The sequence below is a fragment of the Notolepis coatsorum genome (assembly GCF_963971535.1).
Source record: "Notolepis coatsorum genome assembly, chromosome: 1".
Lineage (NCBI taxonomy): Eukaryota > Metazoa > Chordata > Actinopteri > Aulopiformes > Paralepididae > Notolepis > Notolepis coatsorum.
Genome location: NC_140165.1, coordinates 16,384,850 through 16,409,094, shown reverse-complemented (window position 1 = coordinate 16,409,094; position 24,245 = coordinate 16,384,850). Strand labels below are relative to the sequence as shown.

Here is a 24,245-nt window from a genome sequence, read left to right as displayed (position 1 = left end):
GGCAAGTGAACAGGGAGTTACAGTAGTCCAGGCGGGATGAAACAAATGCATGAATAACCATTTCCAACTCAGCATGGGACACAAAAGACCAACGTTTTGCAATATTACGCAGATGAAAAAAACAGGTATGTGTCAGTGACTTAATGTGGTGATCAAAGCGCATTTGCTGGTAAAAGATAACACCAAGGTTTCTGAGCTTAGACCTCACTGTTGTTGAGAGGGTCCCCAATGTGCATGTAGCAACTTTTGAAGTGACTTTGTCTGAACCTATATAATAAGAACCTCAGTTTTATCTGCGTTTAGCTGAAGGAAGTTGTTTGCCATCCAATCCTTGACAGGAGTCAGACAGTCAAATAGGGCAGACAACTTGTTAGATTGGTCTGGCTTGAATGAAACGTACAGTTGGATATTGTCTGCATAACAGGGGTAAGAGACCGCTTTATATTGGCTAATGGTTATTATTCCTAGGGGGAGCATGTAAAGTGCAAACAAAATAGGTGCCAGAACAGAACCCTGGGGCACATGACAGGACAAGGCAGCAGTTTCAGATGTGAAGATGCTGGCAAACACGGTGTTAAGCTAGGCTAACGTGCAGCCAGAAAGCTTTCTACTGAACGCACAGAGAGGAAACTGGTATCTATCTTCTTGTCTCTCTCTGGAGAAGACGATAAGCTAATTTCCCAAAATGTTTTTATTTTATTTTTATCCACTTTTTCTCCCCATTTTCTATTTTTCTCCCATCCCAATTTCGTATTATCCAATTCTTCCCTCCCCTGTCTTGAACGCCGCTAGACTATGCCTCCCACAGGTCGGTTGTAGTGAGGACAGAAGCCTTGCATCACGCGTCCCCTCCGGTACACGAGGAGGCAGCCTGTCGCATCTTTTCACCGCAGCAGCTCGAACTCTCAGTGGCGAGGAGTAACGCATGGGAGGCTCACGCTGCCCCCGCTGCTTCCTGTTCCCGCCGCACCGGCGTCACCAAACCGACCTGTAGGAGTCGCTGTCCACAACGTCCAATCCCCACCCACCGGCTTTCCCACCCTCTAACTGTACACTTGCCAATTGTGTTAGTATGAACGACCGGCCAGCCGGTAGCAACGCCGAGAGCTGGGCTCGAACCCAGCGTCTCCTGCGTTAGTGGCGAGCGCCTTGCCCACTGCGCCAAAATCAGCCGCCCTAATTTCCCAAAATGTTGACATGTTCCTTTAAGGTGGCACATCACCGAAAAGCAATGCTGATAATTTTTGCACATAAACCCATATCATATTGCACTCAACACATATCCCAATATTGTAAAGCGCTTTGCACACAGTCATTTAGTTTGACAGTTATTGAGAGTTAACAGGTTTGAATAATATTGCACATTATTGCATATTATGTCCTTGTGATGTCATCGAAGGGTTGTGTTAATTACGCCTCAATGACATGATAATTATTTTGAATGGGGGTAGTTGCTTCTTTTGAATGGGGGTAGTTGCTTCTTTTGAATGGGGGTAGTTGCTTCTTTTGAATGGGGGTAGTTGCTTCTTTTGAATGGGGGTAGTTGATTATTTGAATGGGGATAGTTGCTTCTTTTGGATGGGGGTAGTTGATTATTTGAATGGGGGTAGTTGTTTCTTTTGAATGGGGGTAGTTGATTATTTGAATGGGGGTAGTTGTTTCTTTTGAATGGGGGTAGTTGCTTCTTTTGAATGGGGGTAGTTGATTATTTGAATGGGGGTAGTTGCTTCTTTTGAATGGGGGTAGTTGATTATTTGAATGGGGGTAGTTGCTTCTTTTGAATGGGGGTAGTTGCTTCTTTTGAATGGGGGTAGTTGATTATTTGAATGGGGGTAGTTGCTTCTTTTGAATGGGGGTAGTTGATTATTTGAATGGGGGTAGTTGCTTCTTTTGAATGGGGGTAGTTGATTATTTGAATGGGGGTAGTTGCTTCTTTTGAATGGGGGTAGTTGATTATTTGAATGGGGGTAGTTGCTTCTTTTGAATGGGGGTAGTTGCTTCTTTTGAATGGGGGTAGTTGTTTCTTTTGAATGGGGGTAGTTGTTTCTTTTGAATGGGGGTAGTTGCTTCTTTTGAATGGGGGTAGTTGATTATTTGAATGGGGGTAGTTGTTTCTTTTGAATGGGGGTAGTTGATTATTTGAATGGGGGTAGTTGTTTCTTTTGAATGGGGGTAGTTGATTATTTGAATGGGGTAGTTGTTTCTTTTGAATGGGGGTAGTTGATTATTTGAATGGGGGTAGTTGTTTCTTTTGAATGGGGGTAGTTGATTCTTTTGAATGGGGGTAGTTGTTTCTTTTGAATGGGGGTAGTTGTTTCTTTTGAATGGGGGTAGTTGATTCTTTTGAATGGGGGTAGTTGTTTCTTTTGAATGGGGGTAGTTGTTTCTTTTGAATGGGGGTAGTTGCTTCTTTTGAATGGGGGTAGTTGATTATTTGAATGGGGGTAGTTGTTTCTTTTGAATGGGGGTAGTTGATTATTTGAATGGGGTAGTTGATTATTTGAATGGGGGTAGTTGATTCTTTGAATGGGGTAGTTGATTATTTGAATGGGGTAGTTGATTATTTGAATGGGGGTAGTTGATTATTTTGAATGGGGGTAAAAAGCTTACAGCATGATGTCACACAAATGTCACATGTGGCGAGGTGCCACATTGTCAGATTAGATGACAATGAGCCCTTAAACAGTGAGCAGGTTTGACTCTGGGAGTACCCTGGACTGGTTCTACTGGAGTTGTTCTGTGTCACTTGGTGTCTCTGATGAGACTGACAAACTGTTTTGCACAATTGTCTGACTGCCATTATTAAGGACTGGATGGCTAACACCTTTTTACAACTAAATGCAGATAAGACTGAGGTCCTTATCATTGCTTCAGATAGCATAGCTTCCAAGGTTGCTCTGTGTATTGGGTCCCTGTCAGCCAGCGATGCGTTGCTCATGGGACGAGATTGCACTCCGGGCAACCTAAGTTTTGTGAGCAGAAGCGCATGCACACAGGAATGCGCTGCACTCGACTGATGCGCCAACTCGCAGTACCCACCTGGCTACTTTGCATATCAATAGCGCCGGTCGTCAGGTGTTACATTCCATTCGTAGAGGCAATTAGGCATTGTTTTTAGTCTGTCCTTATGCAAGGGAACATTTATGCGCATGCGTGGGAGCGCGCATGCATGTGGCGTCATTAGCGTGCGTGCAGCCTGTGTTGATATGAGCATCGCAACACTGCTGTCAGCCGTACAGTCTAATCCTAGAAATGTCTGTTATGTTTGATCAGGCTATGTAGTTAGGCAAGTCGTCCCTGAACTGTCTACAGATGGTCCAGAACGCTGCTGCAATGCTGTCGAGCAGGTCGATCAGGTCACCTTACGTCACACCCAGGGACGCAAGAAGGGGAGGTGCGGCAGGGGCTGCAGCACCCCCTGCTGGATGGGAGTGTAACCGCAACTGCAAGGTTGTTTTGGATTTTATTCCAAATTTGTAACCGAGGCTACTCATGTCACAGAGCGGAACGGCACTGCAGATTTACCCTACTCTTGGAATTCATTCGGATCGTCATAGGGGCGCTGTCTCGATAATGCAGTGTTATTATTAACAGCGTGTAGCCGACGCATGAACCGGTTGGGATTCAAATAGACGCGGCCTGGAAGCGTCAACGCGGAACTGGAAATCCGTTGGTAAAAAAAATAGACACAGCGGCTGGGATAGTTTTGGACTTTTGGGACGCTGCATTCGCAGTAAAGGAATATATGAACAAGCCAGCAGAACTATCCGAGCCCCCGGGAGGGTGATCGAAGACCTTTTGCATCATGTCGGCGATCATGTATGCGGGGAACGAATTGCAGAGGGAGTGCGCACAGCCAGGTGGGGTAAGCTGGGCTGTGATGTGTGCATCAGAACGGTTGGGCAGCGGTTTTGATTGAAAAGTTTGATTGAAAAGTTTATTAACAGATTGCAGAATGGGTACAGTACAGTAGGCTACAGCTCAATACATACAATTGTTAAGGGGATGCAGACCAGAGAAAGACTTTCGTCTTGTTTACATCAGGGTCCTCCATTTTCAATTCATCATAGTATCCTCTAGTCAAGTGAACGAGAGTGTTGGTTATGACATGACAGACAGTGGAGCTGTTTGCAGATAGCGAGCATTTTGACGTGTTGCGTGGTGGCGATGTCTCGCAGACAATACAACTACAAGTATAATTATATAATATATATATTTTATATAAAAAAAAATTATATAAAAAAAAAAAAAATTAATAAAAAACTATCGATATCTCAGCACCCCCACTCCCCGCGGACTTCTCGCGTGCCTGGTCACACCCGTCTTCCTTACACTGGCTCCCCATTAGGTTTAGGATTCATTTGAACCCTTTCACTACCCCACTACCAAAGGGTTAACCCTTTCACTGCAACAATACAGAAGGTTAACCCTTTCACTGCCACACGGCAAAGGGTTAACCCTTTCACAACCACACTACAGAAGGTTAATGCTTTCACTACCACACTAGTGAAAGGTTACCCGTCTGTAGCGTGGTAGTGAAAGGTTAACCTTCTGTAGTGTGGTAGTGAAAGGGTTATGGCCCTGTTTTTACATAATAGAGCCACGCATGGTCGGTCGGGCGCCTGTGTACATCTGTGACCTAATTAATCCATTATGTCACCAGCAGTAGGTCACTTAGCTCTTCTGACCAGAGCTTTTACTGGTCGTCCCTCATTCTCGACTCAAAACAAAAATGTTGCATTTAGCATTTCGTTTTTTTTATTTTTATTATTATATATTAGATTCGATTTAGATGATTAGATTATATATTGTAACTATTTATTGTAGGGCAAATATAACTTAGAGGTAGGGTTGGGCATCGTTTGGATTTTAACGATTCCGGTTCCGATTCCGATTCTCCATTTCGATTCCTGTTCTAAACGATTCTCGATTCCGATTCTTTGAGGTGCAGGTCAAAACAGGTCACAGCTTATTTCGCAGGAGATACAATCTTAAATTTTTTTCATACTATTCACATTGTCAGTTGACTTGATACAGTTTAATTTGGTTGCAGTACTGTAACTAGGGAATTAATTAACAAAGTAAAAATATATATATATATATATATTTTTTAAGAATCGAAATTAAGAATCGAAATGCAAATATGTTACTTTTAGAACCGGAAGTTAGGAACCGGTTCCTATTAGAACCGGTTTTCGGTGCCCAACCCTACACAGGAAAAAAAAAAAAACACTGACCCTTTAACTCTTTCAGTGCCAGCAGGGGGCGCACGATTTAGTGCTTGAATGCCCACCATCCACTTCAATGTTAGCGTTAAAAACGCCTAATCTATATTTTAAATTATGGCTATGTGTCTAATCTGCCCGTTGCTTATCAATGACTCGTTTTCCAGTCAACATTGTCAAAGCGGATTGTTTTTTTATCTGTTCATTCTCGTTTTATAGCATCTTGAAAAGCCCTAGTTTTCAAGGAAAATAAAAAGATTCCATGATAAACGGAATATTCTAGAATACACAAAAACGTTCACATTTTTCGGCCTATTTATGAATCGTTTTCAAATAAACGCTAGATTATCGATAGTATATGTGTACGTATGCACGCTATATAGGCGATCTGATATCTGATCTGATATATTTCCTGATCGCTCGCACAGCCAAACAGCCAGATCACACATAGGGGAAAAGCTTATATCTCCGTGAAAACAGGTCTGATTATCCTAAGACTGGTAAAATAGATTCCTTACCTGAGATCAGATGTTATCCAAAAAGATTATTCAAATTCCTGATCGCCATTCCAAAAACCGATCGCTTTTATTGATCCAACGCTACATACTGTAAACACATATTCCACACTGTTCTGATGGTCCACAATGACTGGGATCATCTCCGGTTACATGCGTGAGAAGTAAAATGTGGATTCCGGATTTTTCTTTTCTCATCCATTTTCATTGAGTCCATTCCAAAAGGGTGCATTACCATCTGGGAGACGATAGGGGCGTTTTTTCACATCTGAGCTCCTACAGGGGCTGCATACCAACGGTAGACTCGGTTGATGCAATATGAATTCAGATCGCTAATAAAAAAATAAAACGCTAATAATCGTGGTGGGCATTCAGGCGTCCGGCTGATAACACGTGTTATCACGTTTTGGGCATTCAAAGAGTTAAATTAAGGGTGAAATACACTAGAGTCCATGAACAACAAAAATGCAGCGCTGTCCCTTTTAAGGGCGAACGAAAAACATCCAGGACACCACGGAAATGTTCAGGTAGTCAAGAGACTCACCAGGCAAAGGTGCCGACAGGGAACTTGAAAAAACGAGGGCCGCACGGAAGCAGTGATTACACAGGGAGTATCCACAGGAGCATGAAAACGTCCCAGCAGGAAAACGACGCTGACGTCTCACGCCGGAGACGCGGCAGAAGATGGTAGCAATGTGCACGACGTCTGGAGTGAGAACATAGGGATCCTCCCGTGGAAGTATAGAGAGCGAAGACGATGTCCCACTCCAGGAAACGGCGGTAGATGGTAGCGTACAGAACGACCTGGCAAAGAGTGGAAGGCAGTCGGCAATCCTTATGTTCTCCACGAGCTAATTGCCAACCAATCTCAGGTGCGTGAAACTGATTGTTCAGCACGCCCCTCGTTGGGAAGCGTGCAGAGTTCCACCAGCCCTCACAGTACCCCCCCCCTCCACGGGAACCACCTGGCGACCAGCCAGGCCTGCAGGGGTGGGAACGCTAAAAAAAAATCAGAGAGGCTCCAGGAAAACTGACCTTGCTAGCTGAAGGGGCAGTCCTAGCAGTGGGGAACAGGGTAGCTATCTGGGCATTGCTAGCAACAGGGCCTATGCTAGCTGTAACGCTACATTAGCATAGAGGCTGTGCTAGCTGCCGGAGCTAAGCTAGCAGACGGGGCTGGACTAGCTGTTGAAACCATGGGGTTAGCTGCAGGGGCTAAGCTAGCAGACGGGGCTGGACTAAGTGTGGAAGCCTGGTTAGCTGCAGGGGCTAAACTAGCAGACGGGGCTGGACTAAGTGTGGAAGCCTGGTTAGCTGCAGGGGCTCTCTCATACACTGTCTGTGCCGGCTGGGGTCGTCGACTTGGCCAGGTCGTACTGTTGTGGTTTGTAAAGCGACCCCAATAGCACAACACAAGACAGCTATGAGAGTTAGCCAAAAACAGGGCATTATTTATTTCACAGGGGGAAAAAAGCAACACTGACCCTTTAAGGGTGAAATACACTAGAGTCCATGAACAACAAAAATGCAGCGCTGTCCCTTTTAACACTTTCAATGCCGGAGCTCGGTGCAAGCTTTAGTGCTTCCTTGCCACCACCCACTTCAATGATAGAGCTCTCATATTTGCAAACGCATAAACTACATCTTCAATTATGACTATGTGTCTAATCTGGCCTTCGCTTATCAATGACTTGTTTGCAGTCAACATTGTCGAAACGGATTGTTTTTTAATCGGTTCATTTCTGTTTTATACCATTTTGAAGAACGCTCGTTTCTTGAAAGTTTCAGGAAAATATAAAGATTCTGTGATAATTGCCCTTTACTGGAATATTCTGGAATACACAAAAAACGTTGTCATTTTTCGGCCTATTTATGAATGGTTTTCAAATAAACACTAGATTATCGATAGTATATGTGTACTTATGCACGCTAGAGAAGCGAGCTGAAAAATCGAATATCTTATTTCGCACACACACACACACACACATAGGGCACACGCTGATATCTCTGTGAAAAAAGCTGATTATCCTGATTATCCTAAAACTGGTCAAATAGATTCCTTACCTCAGATCAGATGTTCTCCAAAAAGATTATTCCAATTCCTGATCGCCATTCCAAATATCGATCGCGTTTATTGATCCAATGCTGGGTCCTGGAAATATGTATTCCACGCTGTTTTGGGCTCGGAAATTAATCTGATCCTCTCTGGTGGCTTGCCCGAGAAGTAAAATGAGGAAGCTGGATTTCCCCCCCCCCCATGTGTTTTCATGAAATCCATTCCAAAGGGGTGCAGTACCACAAGAGACGATAGGAGCGGTATTTTCCCAATGGAGCTCAGAGAGAGTTTGCAGCACTAACGTGAGACTAGATTGATGAAATATGAATTCAAATCGCTAATAAAAAAACAAACGAGATATCGCGTCGTTGGCAATGCTCTCCACAAGCTGATTGCCAACCACTCTCAGGTGCGTGAAACTGATTGTTCGCCACGCCCCTCGTTGGGAAGCGTGCAGAGTTCCACCAGCCCTCACAGTTCCTTTTTTATTCCAGTGAGTGGTTTGTTGAGGCTCCTTTTGCCCACTTTTTTCAATTACAAGCTGAATGAGGGCCAGAATAAATATCCAATATACATATTTCCAGAATATTTGTGGAATTAGCTGCCAGGATCCATCAAGGCCTCAGACACCCTTGCTGCCTTCAAGGCCAGCCTTAAAACACTTTTATTTTACTCTGCCTTCCACTAGGGCCTGTTTTATCTTTTTTCTTTTTTCTCTTTTTACTGCTCCTATGTTTTTATGTTTTATGTTTTTATTATTCTTATTTGTTCCTTTTTGATTGTGAAGCACCTTGAGATCTCATTGAGTTTAAAGTGTGCTATATAAATGAAATGTATTATTATTATTATTATTATTATTATTATTATTATTATTATTATTATTATTATTATTATTATTACTTCAATCAACACTGATGGTTATTATTGTATAGAACTTGGATGGCCAATGAAGCATTCCTTTAACCACATTGGCAGAAAACCACTGGTTTCTGAGAAAACACAGATGCTACTCAGCCAATCCTCTCCGGTCTTCAGGATAATTCTACAAGCACTACAAAAAGTTTTGGAAGCATTTCACTGCCACTATACTCATATGTTGTGTAAGTAACGAATACAAGTTGAACTTAGAATACCGCAATACTGAATATTATTGTACATAATAATACTGTACATAAAACTAGCATATTTATTCAGTAGTTTCGTTATATATATTCCATTTAATCACTTGATACACTGTATATTGTTATGCACTTTACTGTTAGACTGTACTCTGGTTAGATGCCAACTTCTTTTCGTTGTGCTGTACTTGTGCTGTACGATGTCGATGACAATACATTTGAATCTAATCTAAGATAATTATTGGAGTGGGGAGTAGAATTCATTCTGGATTGTGAGGAAATAACTGCAACAGATGTCTCTGATAACCTGATGACCTGAACCCCTGGAAACACCTTGTGATGTTTTTACACGTGTAATAAAAACCTACAGTTGATTGTTTGTTATTGTACTTTGGAGCAGGCGTGTCTCAGGAGCCGTTGTACTTGATAAACTACACAACGTAAGTTTAACAGGGTTTTCATTTTGTTTTGCCAGATAGTATACGACGGAAACCGTGAGGAAATATGGGTTAATAATAAACTTTATTTGTATTTGGTTGTTAAAAGAACACGCCAACATTTTGGGAAATAGCTTTCTACTGAGCGCACAGAGAGGAAACCAACGCAGGAAGATCGGCCCCGGAAACTGTTCATTGGAAGGTCGATACGTCACGACTTAACGACCGAATAGCACCTTTCATACAGGAATTGCAGTTTACAGCAGTAAAATAGACATACAATGAGCATAAAATAGACAGAATAAAAGCAATGCAGTCATAAGAATCAAATATTGTCTCACACAGAGTTTAAAACCCAAGTCTTCCCCGTTAGATGATCATAAAAACACTTGAAGTACCATATACCCTGTTTGTTTTGGTTTGTTTTGGTTTTATTAACTCATTAGGATGGGATAACGTCGAACCTTCCTTTAGGGTACGCCAAATTTCCCTTGGGATAAATAAAGTATTTCTATTCTATTCTATTCTATTCTAACCCTTTTCTGTTTTACAGCTTTTGGACACCCTTTCACTACCACACTACAGAGGGTTCTGTATCGTTAGTGGCTTAGCTTGGCATCGCCTTCTGCACTATCTCGCGTACGTGCACGCGTACTGAATAAACCACAAATGTACCTCTAATACCAGTATTAGTCTGACCACACCCCTCATCAGCTTACCTTCATAAGCAGGTGTGTGGTCACCTGCTCTCCTCCTTCTCGCTTTCACCACAAGGAAGTGCCTCGGTAGTACCCCACTTGACGTGTCGTTGATAAGTTGAAAAGAGTTGTGACTAGGTTTACATTGTGCCTAACCTTTTTCTTCTCTCACTTGTTTATATAAGAAAAAGGTTTGGGTCATAATGTATTCCGCGGAGAGTAGACCCGCTAGACCTACTCTTCACCACCGATTCTCCATTCCCGCCTCCGTCGTGCGTTCCGGTGCTGGGCTGTTGCCACTCTCGTGGTTGCCGACCCAGCCCGGGAGACTGCCGGTGGATAGTTTTCCTCACCGACGAGCCGAGGGTTCGGAGCCGTCGCTCCGGCGATGGCCTGATCTCGACTCTGGTTCCTCTGTTTCTGGGGAATCGCCCGTTGATGAACGGGGGATTGTCTTAGAGCCAGGGGATTTGCGACGAAAACTTTTTGCGTCTGCTCGCTCACGTCGTCACATGGTGGCGTGCAGACGCGAACGGCCTGGGTTTGGGGAATTGCTGGAGACCAGCGAGGCCGCGTCCGACTCTGGATTTCTGATGGAAACTGAAGACTTCATGGAGGAGGCGGACGGGTTCTTGTATGATGGTCCCGTGGAGGAGAGTATCCCTCCTCCGGAGACCCCGGGGTGGGGAGAAATGGCTCCACGGGGCGCCTTGTTCGAGGATGTCGGGGAACCACCTTGGCCTCATCAACAGGATGCCCTACTGTCAGCCGCATCGGATTGTGGCTCCTTGACCAGTCGCAGCCTGCTGTATGCGAGGGATGCGGGGTCGGTGGAGGAGGGTCCGCAGGGGGAACTGCGGGCCTTGTTTCCCGAGCTCATGGCGGTAGCCGCCGCTGCAAACGGTGTGCCGCTGCCGCAGCCATTGCCTGCTCCTGTCCCTGATGACCTCATAGGCCATCCCTGGCAGCGTCCCCCGGTGAGAGGGGTGGACGTTGTCTACCCATTTTTCCCATCGATGGGGGCCTATGTTCGTCGGGGCCAGGCGGTCTCCAACATCATGGGACTGACTCCCGCCTACGTACCAGTTACGCGGGTGTCGGGGTTGGTCAAAGGTATGGGGGAGGGCGTACCTCGGCTTGACAATCCGATGGCCGCGCTCCTCTGTCCGGATATGGTGTGGGAGCCCCTATGCAAGCCGGTCCTCCAGGGGAGGTCGGCTAGGCGATTGGCTTATTGGGGTGACCAGTCATTTATCGCCGGTACACAGTCGCTGGCTGCGGCCTCTAACATCGCCCACCTGGCTAGATTTGTATCGGGGATAATGACGGGCGGCGCGGATCTGAACGAGGTGAGGTGCGATCAGATCACCCAGGCTGCGGGAGCTGTGCTGCACCTCTCCCAGGTGCTAGCCATAGCCATGGGTAAAGTGCGCGCCCTGGCCACCCTGGGCCAGCGTCACCTTTGGCTGGAGCAGGCCCGTGTGCCAGAGAAGAAGAGAGCCCCTCTTCTGACGGCCGACCTCTCCGACGCTGGCCTGTTCGGGAAGGCCCTGCTATTGATGACCTCAACATGCAGAGAGATGGCAGAGGAGAGATCCATCCTCCAACCCCATTTTCCGCCTCCCGTCCTTGCCGGTGGGGGCAGAAGGCTTCCGCGACGTCGAGCTGTCTCCGTCGCCGCTACCACTGCCCCCGCCGCCGCTGCTGGCCCTGCCAAGAGGGCTAGGAGACGAGACGACGCTTCAGCCACCGCCGGCCCATCCCAGACCGGAGGAGACGGTAGGGAACGTCGTGTCCAGCAGACTGTAAACTACCGTCCCTCCGGGGCTCCCCGGGGTGGCCAGACTCGAGCGGCGCGAGGTGGCAGGCGCCGTTGAGTGACTTTTCCCCCTCTGTGTCCCCTCCTCTACACCCTCCCCGGCCCCCCTATGATTTTGTGCCTTGATCACATATTATTTATTTAATAAAAAAGTTCCCTGATATAAGGGGGACTGTGGTTGGCCGAACAAACTGTGTGTTTCTTCAATACAAATCATGTGGTGGGGTTGTGTTTTATGAATCTACCCTGTTACGTTGGGGGAATGAGTTGTGTTGTGTTACGAGTTTTTAAGCAAGGTCTGCAACTTACACTCGGTAATAGGTTCTATTAGCTTGATGCTCCACATGCAATTAGAACTGGTGATATTCCATTGCTTTAACTAAGTATGTGTTCACAACGCTGTGTTGTTAGTTGCAGTAATGCTCGTACACACTTTTCATGGCCTAGCCATTACTCTCGTTCAACGTCTTCCTATAGCTTAGGCTGCGGGTATGGGATTCACGCACAGGCGACTTGTGTTTTTTGTTGTAATCCCTTTTACACTTTGTGGGTAGCTAACATTGTATTAGCTTATGCTATATGTGTTTTGTTCTACCGGAGGTTTTCAAAATGGCTACGGTTGTTTTCTGTGTGTAGGGATAGAAGGTGTGTTTTTCGGGAGGGGGTGTCGGATAAACCCCTCCTTTACCCACTTGATTGGTTTAGAGGTTGTTGACCCTCCTGCTGAGCCAGTCAGGGCCAAGCCAGTGCTTGGCGGGGGAGGGGGGGGGGGGGGAGGGGTATTCTACCGACTCCTGTTATGACAGGATCCGGTGGGTTTTCCCCGCCCGTTATAGCGTTGTTGCTATGGCGACGCCTTCCATGAGCTGGTGTCGTAAAGATGTCGAGGTTAGAGCGCAGGACTTAACCTGCTGCGCTCGTTTTTGTGTCAAACTTGAGTCTGTTGGTCACGTGTCTCACAGTTTACATATCTTTTTCTTGACCGTGGTCTCATGTGGGAAGGTGTTTCTGGGGGAATCTGGTCTTACACTCTGATTAAGAAGAGTGACTGGATTAAAATCATGTGAAAAACAGGGTTTTTTACTCCCAGCTGTGCAGTTAGGTCATACATGTGATGCCTTTTCTTTATTTTATAAAGAGTTGAATGTTCATTCATGGAGTTGATTGCATCTCGCCCCTCTTGTCGTTTCCCTGGGCGTCTTGGGGATTCAATATGGTGGTCTAAGCGGCCTATTGTTGATGTGGGTATGTCCAAACGCACACATAGTGCTGGCTCAGGATGTGCTTTGGCCGTTGCTGACTGGCGCGCCTCGTTTGCTTTGGTGAAACAGCGTTTTTATGGAGCAATTGGGATGGGGGTTTTTCCTCTTCCGACATCCTGTGTGTTGTCGATGGGTTCCCGTTCATGTCAGGGGATGATGACGGAATGGGTCTGGGCATATGGGAAGGGTCTCACGCCCTAGGGGTGGGCCGCCGGACGCGGTTCATACCGACACGTCTGGGTGGCGCCTTCTTTTTATGTTGGGATCAGACGCGCATATCTGCCCCTTCTCCTGGGGTTGGCAGGTCGGCGTGGTTAGGGCACGGGACTGGTTCTGGTCGCGCTGGTCCAGATCAGTGCACCCGTTGTCCGCTGGGGATGCAGATCTGCTGTTCTGGTACCCTGAGGGACTTAGGGTTTTTTCGGGGGGAAAAATGCTAGGTCGATCCGGGTGTCACAGGGTTGTGCGTTATGGGACCCCTTGTTGGTACCGAGTGCGGGGTGCTGGGGGCTGGTCTTCCATATTACGCTCTTCTCTTGCGTTTTGGCGCTGAGGAGCCTGTTGGGTGGGGTTAACCTCCTTTGGGATCCTGTGCTCCCCGTATCGCCGGGCCCGGTCCGGGGTGATGCCCGTTGACCTGTAGGCCCGGGATGGCCCTGTTGGGAACCGGAACGCGGGCTGCGGTGGTACCGCCGGTGCGTTTCGGGGTTTTCCTGAGGGGTTATGGGACCAACCATTGCATGGGGTAATGCCTGGGTGGTTGGTTCTCTGGTGTGTTGCTGCAGTGTCAACTCCCGGTTCTCCGGTTGAGGGTGCCCCTGCACGTTCATGACGTCTGCCGATCGTATGGGCTTTTCTGTGGGCAGCTGTCAGGGGCCGTGTGGTCTACGGATCCCGCTCCTGACGTGCTGTTGAAAGCTTGGTTATGCGACAACGCCAGCATACGCCCCTTCCGCCGGGGCGGCTGTTTCGGCTGTCCTTTCTGGCGCCTGCCTCGTCCGCAGTTGTTCCAGGCTTGGGTTGACGACCTGTTGCCTGGTCTTCCCCGGTGCACTGCCTGTTCCGTTGGTTAACTCTTGTGTGTTATGACCATGCTGTCTGCCTGTTGCAGGGCTTGTGTTCCAGGCGGTGTGCTGTTGAGGGGGACAGGGCCCGCTCGGCTGAGGGGCCTTTGTCCGAATACGCTGGCGATGTGAGGGGCGGGGTCACTAGGTGCCCCCCTGGTGGGGTCTTGATGCTGGCATCATGGACTTCTCCGGGCCCCCATTCCGGGGGTCCAGTCCTTTTGGTGGGTCTGGGTCTTCCGTCGCGCTCCGCTGCTACGGCCTTGCCACGGGGTTGGGTTTGCCCTTGACCCCGTGATTCTGGGGGCAGTAACGAGGTTGTTCCTCCGTTCGTTCCCGGGTGGCATGCGGGTTGTGCGTGTGTGTAGTCGTGGGGTCAAGCCACGGTCTGCTCACCCTGTGCGTTAAGTTGCTTGAGAGCTCTTCGCACGGTCGGGTCCGTCGCCTTCCCGTGAAGCCTCTAATAGGGGGGATACCCTCCATTAGGGGGGGTCGGGGGGGCTCGGCCCTCCCTGTTCTGATGGTTTTGGGGGGCTGTCAGCGGGGTGTATTTGTCAGCCAAGTGGCTCCGCTTGGCCTCCCTTGTGCAGAAGGCGATGCCAAGCTAAGCCACTAACGATACAGAACGTTAGGTTATGACTATAACCAAGTTCTGTTAGTTAGGGGCGATGCTTGGCATCGGACGGCCGCTGCAGCCCTTGACCTCACCTTGTGGTGAAAGCTTGGGAAGGAGGAGAGCAGGTGACCACACACCTGCTTATGAAGGTAAGCTGATGAGGGGTGTGGTCAGACTAATACTGGTATTAGAGGTACATTTGTGGTTTATTCAGTACGCGTGCACGTACGCGAGATAGTGCAGAAGGCGATGCCAAGCATCGCCCCTAACTAACAGAACTTGGTTATAGTCATAACCTAACGTTAACCCTTCCACCGCCGCACGACAAAGGATTAACCCTTTCACTATCACACTACAGAAGGTTAACCCTTTCACTACCACATCTACAGAAGGTTAACCCTTTCACTACCACACTACAGAAGGCTAACCCTTTCACTACCACACTACAGACGAGTTAACCAACGAGGCAGATTTGAAACCGCGACGGCGCGAGCGGACGGTCTTGCTGCTTCGACGCCGTTTCCGTGACACCACCTGACTTCACACACCGCGATTAAACAGCCCCCATCCTGAAACTCTGAGGACGACGTTATCGCAGTGTCCTATAAATACCCAAGAGCATGAACAAGACAGTGTGGTATGTCACACCACCCACGCACACACACACACACACACACACACACACACACACACACACACACACACACACACACACACACACACACACACACACACACACACACACACACACACACACACACACACACACACACACACACACACACACACACACACACACACACAGACACACTGATACAGAGTGGAGTTGTACCTGTGGTCATGAGTACTGCAGACTGAGACGTGCTGAGTTTATCTGGGGGGCGAAACATGTCAGCCAGGCCTGCGAACACCAGGCCCTTAAGAGGAGAGGAACAGAAAGGGTGAGTGGGTGTCTGCATGTGTGCGTGTGTGTGTGTGTGTGTGTGTGTGTGTGTGTGTGTGTGTGTGTGTGTGTGTGTGTGTGTGTGTGTGTGTGTGTGTGTGTGTGTGTGTGTGTGTGTGTGTGTGTGTGTGCGTGCGTGCGTGCGTGTGTGCGTGCGTGCGTGTGTGTGTGTGTGTGTGTATTGAAGATGCTTTTTGTATCCATAGATGTCCTAAAAAGCACATTGAATCCTATCACCAGATCAATCTCACATGCACTCATTCCGGTACCGGCTTACAAAAATTATTATGGACCAAGATCATTTTTACACACATACACAAACCATTTGGAACGAGATCCCGTTCCACATCAGAGCAATAACCTCCATCTCACATTTCAAACAGGCCTACAAACAACATCCGATGCTAGAAAACACCTGTAATCATTGATCCGACTAAATCCCACGTTTTAATTCTGTTGATGCTGTCGATTGTATCGACTGTTATGACTGCATGATTGTCCTTGCTGTCCACAATGACTATAATGCAATGTCTTTGTCAGGATTATATGATTGTATGTAGTGCAACTGACTATTTGTTTTGTATATAAATTATTGTTGCATGTGCAGGAACCTGCTGAAAACCAGTTTGTAACTGAGTCAGGCCAGTTTAAATGTAAGTTTGAAATTTATTTTTTTACCCTTTCCTGTATAAATAAAGTGAAATTTAATTCAATTAAATGTGATTAGATAAAGTGTGTGTGCGCACGTGCGTGTGTCTGTGTTCCTGTGTGTTTGCTATACTATACTAAGCCCATTTTGAATTGAGAATATAAGTAGGACTTTTGGGGGACTGTATGGGGATATTTTGGCCTGTAATACTCACCTTGAAAACTTGCCATTTTTTGTGTTAGGATTAAAGTCAAAGCTGAAGCGGCATTTCAAAAGAATCTAGCTTCCCTATTGTGATGTCTTTCCCAGTTAAACAGGATATAAGTAGACAGGACATAATGTTGGGAGGAATTTCATTGTTGAACACATTGAGGTCAACGCCAGGGTGAACAACATGATTGGATTTTGACATAAGGATACAAAGAATTAATTTTATTTTTATTTTGCATATAAATATGTGCACAATAAGGCGGCTGGGTGGCGCAGCGGACATTGCGCTCGTCACCAACGCAAGAGACACCGGGTTCGACTCCGGCTGTCGGCGTTGCCTCCGGCTTGGGCCGGCCGTCGTACTGGCTCAATTGGCAGAGTTAGCGGGTGGAAGTCGATGGGTGGTAATCTGGACGTTGTGGACAGCGACTCCTACAGGTTGGGGGACGCCTGCACAGCAGAGACAGGAAAATGGCGGGGGTAGTGTGAGCCTCCCACACGTTTACACCTCGCCAATGAGAGTCCGTGATGGCAGGTGAAAAGATGTGACAGGCTGCCTCCTCGTGTACCGGAGGGGACACGTGATGCAAGGCTTCTATCCTCCCTACAACTGGCCAGTGGGGGGCATATGCGAGCAACGTTCAAGACAGCGGAGGGAAGAATCACTGTCACTGTCCCGACATCCAAGCTTAAAAACTTCGGAGATCGGGCCTTCTCTCGCACTGCACCCCGACTCTGGAACTCCCTCCCCCAGTCCATCAGAGACTCCCCTACACTCTCCACCTTCAAAGCTCGCCTCAAAACCCACCTGTTCTCCCTTGCCTTCACGGACTCTGGCACAGTGTGCTACTACTATGTATACCATGTGTACTATTATCAATAGTATACTGCCATTCTATTATTATTTATATTATTTTATATTATATATTATATTTTTGTATTTCTATTATTATTATTATTATGTTTTTTCCTGCCTGTTTATTATTTAAAAAAAATTACCCAGGGACAGTGCACATTAATCAACATCGTCAGTTTCCACATCAATGTAAAAATTTGCCAGAATTTGCTAATGAGCTAGTTTCCATCTGTGGTCCCAGCCTGCCATGTTGCTATGACGCCGGAATCCCCCCCCCCCCCCCCCCCCCCCCAAGGGGATTAATAAAGGATTCCTTGACTCGACATGACACGTGTGCTACTGGCCTACTGCCCTCACTCACCCATTTGCATATTGGAGCCCAGAAGAAAACTGTCTTTGGACCTATAAGGTTGAACAAAACAGAGCATTGTTTAGTCAATAAGGATATCTGTACATTTGTACAGATTCAAAACCATGTCATAATATATAAGCTGATTAACTGCCAGGCATAATATCAAAAGAGTAATAATCTACTTGGAAGCCTTCCCAGCGTGAATTCAACTTTCACCCCCTTTTTGCCCCCACTAATCCAAGGCTTTTTTAGGCTTAAGGAAGGTGGGATTCTGTCCCATTCAACAACAAAGCCTATCAGCTGTCAGTCAAGCAGGGATGAAACAGACTTGGGAGCAAGAAGGTGCGATGCCTTTTACCATTGTATTGAAAGACAGACTATACACCCACAGAAGAAGAGCGGATCTGTATTTACTGTAATATTGATATTGAGTTGCATCAAAAGTTATTTGACAGGTGTAAACACATCGAGTTAATGTGGTTGAGTGATGCAGAAAGACTCAAATGGATTTTTGATCACAGGGTATTTGCACTTGCAGAATATTTAGAGAAAGCTTGGGATAAACGTACGAAAAGAAGTTATATTATACAGTATGTGATGTGTGTATTTTGGCCTCTGACGGTGTGCGTGGTGTAGCTTACAAACCTTGGGAAGTGAACGTTATATTCAATTATTGTTTTTGGTGTCTTTCGGACATGACACGAAAATAAAATGTCATTCATTCATTCCTTCATTCATGCATTCATTCATAAAACCAAGTGTGTTGTAGGTTTAAGATAACCTGGGCATACATTGAGGTTGCATAGCTCAGTCAGCTAAGGGTCAGGTTAACTAAACTCAAATGCAAAGTCCATACAGTCAACTTGGTCACTTTCATGTAAGATTCCTATTTAATCATATCCTGTGATCCGTACAATTGTTGTATTTCTAACATAAAGTAACTGCACTGACAACCAGTGATTTCATGGGGGACATTGAATCTTTATGTTGTGTTAATTACAGCTCAATTCGTTATTGTTTATTTGCGCATGCGTCAGTTCAGGAGTGTGATCAGTTCACACTGGAATCTGATATTGGCCACATTTTTTAAAGAATGTGAAGAGCCAAACAAAAATATCTGAGCAATAAATCAAAATTGAGTGCTAAGGCTTGCAGTGTGAACTAATATAGGCATAGTAGCATAGACATATTAGCATAGTAGTAGTATAGCCTATAGGCATGTAGTAGAGACATTCATTCATTCATTCACATATTAGCATAGGTAGTCATATAGGCATATAACAGGCATATATATATACAGTAGGAGTATATATATATATATATATATATATATATATACACAGACACACACATATATATATATGTATGTGTGTGCGCGCGCGCGTGCGATTCTATATATGATTCTAAAGCATACACTGTCTAAACAAACGTAAAAGCACAACAAAGTGTGACGGGTTTGATTGATTAATTGAAAATTGTATTAACAGATTGCAGAATGGGTAGCCTACAATACAGTACAGCTCAATACACACAAATAATTGTTAAGCGGGGATGCAGACCAGAGAAAGACTTTCGTCTTGTTTACATCAGGGTCCCCCATTTTCAATTCATAACTGACATACACGACATACAGATGTACAGTACTGTGTGTGTATATGATGTTAGGGTGATCCTTACCTGCTTGGTGGTTGTAGAAGGGTCTTAGTTTGGCAGGTAATACGAGTTCAATCCTGTTCAGGATCCTGTGATATGAAGCAGTGACTCGCACCAACGCCATGGCTGAAGATTTTCCCTCTAATAAAAGCTATACTTTATATAATATCACTGCAATGAAACGACACACACCATGCGAGATATCCACATGCTTCGAATGACATATTTGCTTACGGCAGCCTGTGCATGATTTATGGGTGTCATCCGATGAGCGCCCTGGGCAGATTTCCACGTCCCCTGTCACTGATTGGCTGGTAAAACATCGCCGTGCCCACTGTTGCAATATTCAGGGTGGGGGGCGCGCACACATCTATATTGCACATACATCTACGGATGAATAATTGACACCGTGCAAACAATTTGTAGCGTTGTCTTATGTGAAATTTTAACTGGGATTTATGCAATTATTCGTTTTTGGGTTGCTGCGAAAACAGTTTTTGGGTTGCTGCGAAAACAGGTTGTTGGTTGATGATGCTATGCACAGTATTATACTGTGCTAAGACATTCCGAAACAGTTCTGATGGTAAATTACTCAATTGAACCTGCGCCTAATAACAGTACTAAATACCTGTATGTCATGTATGTCCCTATGCCATAAATGTCATGTATGTTGTAGTATGTCAATGTCATATACTCATACATGTCACTATATGAAGTGAAAATGGGGGACCCTGATGTAAACCAGACAAAAGTCTTTCTCTGGTCTGCATCCCCTTATTAACAATTGTGTGTATTGAGCCGTACTGTATTGTACCCATTCTGCAATCTGTTAAATACAGTTTTCATTCATTCATTCATTCATTCATCATTCAGAGTGTGAGAAGCAGGTTGGCTTGACTGTCACTTTGGACCAAGCTGTTGCGAAATGCAGGCTACAGTAGTGTGCGCACATTAACGACTTGAACTGCCATTTGACGTTATAGTGTAGTGTGTATATATATGTGTCATGCATTCGTTGTGGTTGTGATGATCAGTAGATCCTGTGACATCAGTTCATCGGTGAATTGCGAGCGCTCGGAGAACAACGTGACACCAAGGTTCACTAACATACCATAATACACCACAAAGGAAGTACACTACTAGGCAGTGTTTAATAATGACTGCTTTTAGGACAGAAGAAGTGAACTGCGCCTTCTTGTGGTGTACTCGAGACCTTACATCAGTGGTTCCCAAAGTCGGGGTCGCGACCCAAAGGTGGGCCGCGAGCAGCCACGGGTGGGCCGCGAGATGATTTAAAAAAAATAAAAAAAATAAAAAAAAATCTTTTTTTTATTTTATTATTATTTTTTATTTATTTATTTTTGTCAGGCCACTGAACTTAGAAGCAGGCCAGGACAGTGTTTCTAGTTGTATTCTAAAATTCTATTCTATTGTATTCTAAAATGTGACTATATGGTTTTATATTAACTTAATAAATAAACAAAAACGAAAAATCTACTTATTTCAACGAACATTTCAAACTAAATAACAGATTATGCACATAAAACGCTGAAAACAACCGAATCAACAATAGTATTTTAATGAGGCTATTATTATTATCATTATTATTTTGCAACAAGTTAGCCCTCTCATAAATAGCACATATAAATGAATAACTAACTTGAACTAACTTAATAGGATTGAAGTGATATTTGGCTTAAAAAATCGGTCGCCTGGCAAAAAAAAAAAAAAAAAAGCCTGACGATGTGCATTGGGCCGCGGCTCTCTGACGCCTTATTTTCTGGGCCCTGGCCTGAAAAGTTTGGGAACCCCTGCCTTACATGATGCAGATACCACGGCTTGATGCAAAGACTGGAAACCACTAAGGGTTCGTAGAAACAAGACGCTATAATGTTATTATAACTAACATTATAACTAACAATTATTATTTCCATACTTTTGTATTTATTTATTTGTGTGTCATTGCATGGGTGTTGCTCTCATATTATCCATGCACAGCAATTAAAGTGTATTCAGGGGCTGGGCAAATATGGAAAACAATATGATAATCAGAAAGATATTTGTCAATATTGTATTGGACTGTATATTAATATTATTATATATATATATTTATTTAGCCACGGACTGCGACTGCTGCCAATTGCTAGAGAGCCAACAGCTGGTGAACTTGACAGCTGTTATGTCTGTTATGTTTATGACTCACACACTGCATGGACTCTGGCGCAGTGTGTTACTACTAGGGAATATTGCACTCCGGTTACATATTGGTGCACGCACCGGAAAGGGAAGTAGTTAGGCTACTGCTCTGATGTAAACAGACACACGTTTCCCCCGGCTCATGACTTGTTTGATTATTGTCATTTCGCCTATTAAAGCAAGTGAACAAATAGAATGTTGTTCTTATTTAACTACGGTTTGGACCATGTATACCATCATCACTGTTACTATGTCTGATTGAATCCTGCCACTCACTTCACTACTACTGTTATCGCTATTATCATTACTACTTGCTGCACTTTGTTCTATAATTATTATAATTATTATAATAATAATAATAATAATAATAATAATAATAATAATAATAATAATAATAATAATAATAATAATAATAATAATAATAATAATTATTATTATTATTATTACTACTACTACTACTGTACCTATACCTGTACCCCAGAAAACATCACACAATCACATGGATAGACAATAAAGGATAATATTGATATATATATAGCTCGGCTCTAACTCCTATAAGGCTATCACACTGCAGGCCTTAGTGCTCAATTCTGATTTATTGCTCAGATCAGATTCTGTTCACATTATTTTTTAAATGTGGCCAATATCAGATTCCAGTGTGAACTGGAACCGAACTGACCTGCATGAGATGATTAAGAAATAACGAAGATGGATGTAAGAATTGTGACAAATTTCAATGTAGAGTGATGTAAAAGTCACATGAAAGTCGCACGACTGTTCAGACTGAGGTCACGTTGCAAAAGATCAGACCTGTATCTCATTTAGGACCACATTATGAAAGTGTCCCAATTAAATCAGAATTGAAAACGATCGGATTCCATGTGATTTGTGCCGTTCACACTGTTGTGAAGAAATCTGATCTGAGTCAGATATTATGTGAAATCAGATTTGGGCCACTTTTGTCTGCATGCAATCTGAATGTAGCCTTAGTTACAGAAACAGTCATTTAAGATGCCAATGTCATGTTCTGAAGTGACAAGGGTGAGAGACGTAATTACATTTCTCAATACTATTATTTTACTTTTATTTCTACGGCCCACTATCCGCTGGGTGCATACTATGACCGTTATCATGTTTTGTAACAGATTACAGAAATTCAAGAAGCCTATTGGAATGTGAGGTTCTGATAATATGATGTTGATTAATATATCTGCATTATTTTATCCCACTTTATGCTTTGCTCTTGCTGCTTGTTTTACATTGATTTTATGTCTTATTTCTGACTGATGTAAAGCACTTTGAACTGCAATCCCCTGTATGAAAGGTGCTATACAAATAAAGTTTATTATTATTATAACACTGAATCTCTGTTCAATATGTGCAGGTTATAGGTCATACTGGCCAATCGCGTCTCGCTCTGCCATATTGAGATCAAAAGTCAAAGTCAAAGATTTGTATTGCATGTATGGACGAATCTCAGCATCACAAGCCTGTGGAACATGCTCTGTCTCCGAGCTGGGACCTCCAACTGGTCCTGGTAAGGCTGTTGGGGGCCCCGTTTGAGCCTCTTGAGCAGGCGCCAATGGATCGACTGTCTTTCAAGACCGCGTTCCTTCTGGCCATCACCTCCGCTAAACGCGTGGGTGAGCTGTGTGCTCTCTCAGTGCGGTCCGAGTGCCTGTCTATTCGGGCCGATAGCAGTGCGACTCTGAGGCCTAATCCGGCCTTTGTGCCAAAGAATATCTGGAGCTCTTATCGCTCCAGGGATATTGTGCTTCAGGCGTTTCACCCTCCTCCTCACGCTAGTGAGTTGGAGGCGAGCCTTCACCTGTTGTGTCCTGTCCGTGCGCTGAGGGTTTACCTTAGTCGCACGCAGGATCTCAGGGCTACCGATCAACTTTTTGTTTGTTACGGTAGCTCTCACGCGGGTAAGGCGCTGTCCAAGCAACGCCTGTCACATTGGTTGCGCGAGGGCATTGCCCTCTGCTACACTTTGGCCGGACAGGTTCCCCCCGCAGGCGTCAGGGCACACTCCACTCGTGGAGTGGCGGCTTCCGCTGCCCTGTTTGAGGGGGCCTCGGTGGAGGACATCTGCGCTGCGGCCTCCTGGTCCTCCCTGGGTCCTTTTGTTAAGTTTTACCTCATGGACATGACTGGGGGCTCTGTCTCCCAGGCAGTCCTGAGGGCCGGGACCTCTCCTGCACCCCGCCATCAGGTGGGCTAGCAGGTGTGTGTGGGTGTGGACCACGGAGTGCTCTGTCACACGCGGTCCCGCTTGCACTGTGCGTTCTAGGGTGACTGGTCCCTTTTTCGCACGTTGGTTGTAGTTGACTGCCTTCGTTAGGACGGGCGGGTGGACGGGACTCCCCTCCCTCCTGAGAGGCTTATGGGCCCTCAGGGGGGGGCATTTGACGTGGCCACGCGTCCGCTCTGCCCCTTTTGATCTCAATATGGCAGAGCGAGACGCGATTGGCCAGTATGACCTATAACGAAGGTTATCCTATAACCCTAGTTATATGAATACTGGCTGAGCGTCTCGCTCTTCAGCGCCCTGAGGACCCTTGGATGTTTTTTCA

General features: G+C 45.4%; 1 protein-coding gene across 1 annotated transcript in view; it reads right to left on the bottom strand.

The window, feature by feature from the left end:
* The window catches only part of LOC311227094 (mitochondrial pyruvate carrier 2-like), a 29,932-nt gene extending 10,216 nt beyond the window's left edge, over window positions 1–19,716 (bottom strand). The window contains exons 1-3 of the mRNA XM_084312628.1: window positions 19,498–19,716; window positions 17,830–17,870; window positions 15,643–15,727 (exon numbers count right to left, since the gene is read on the bottom strand). Of these exons, the coding sequence (XP_084168754.1) occupies window positions 15,643–15,727; window positions 17,830–17,870; window positions 19,498–19,597 (226 nt within the window). The 5' untranslated portion in view covers window positions 19,598–19,716. The remainder of the gene's footprint in view (window positions 1–15,642; window positions 15,728–17,829; window positions 17,871–19,497) is intronic.
* Between the last annotated feature and the right edge of the window lie 4,529 nt (window positions 19,717–24,245).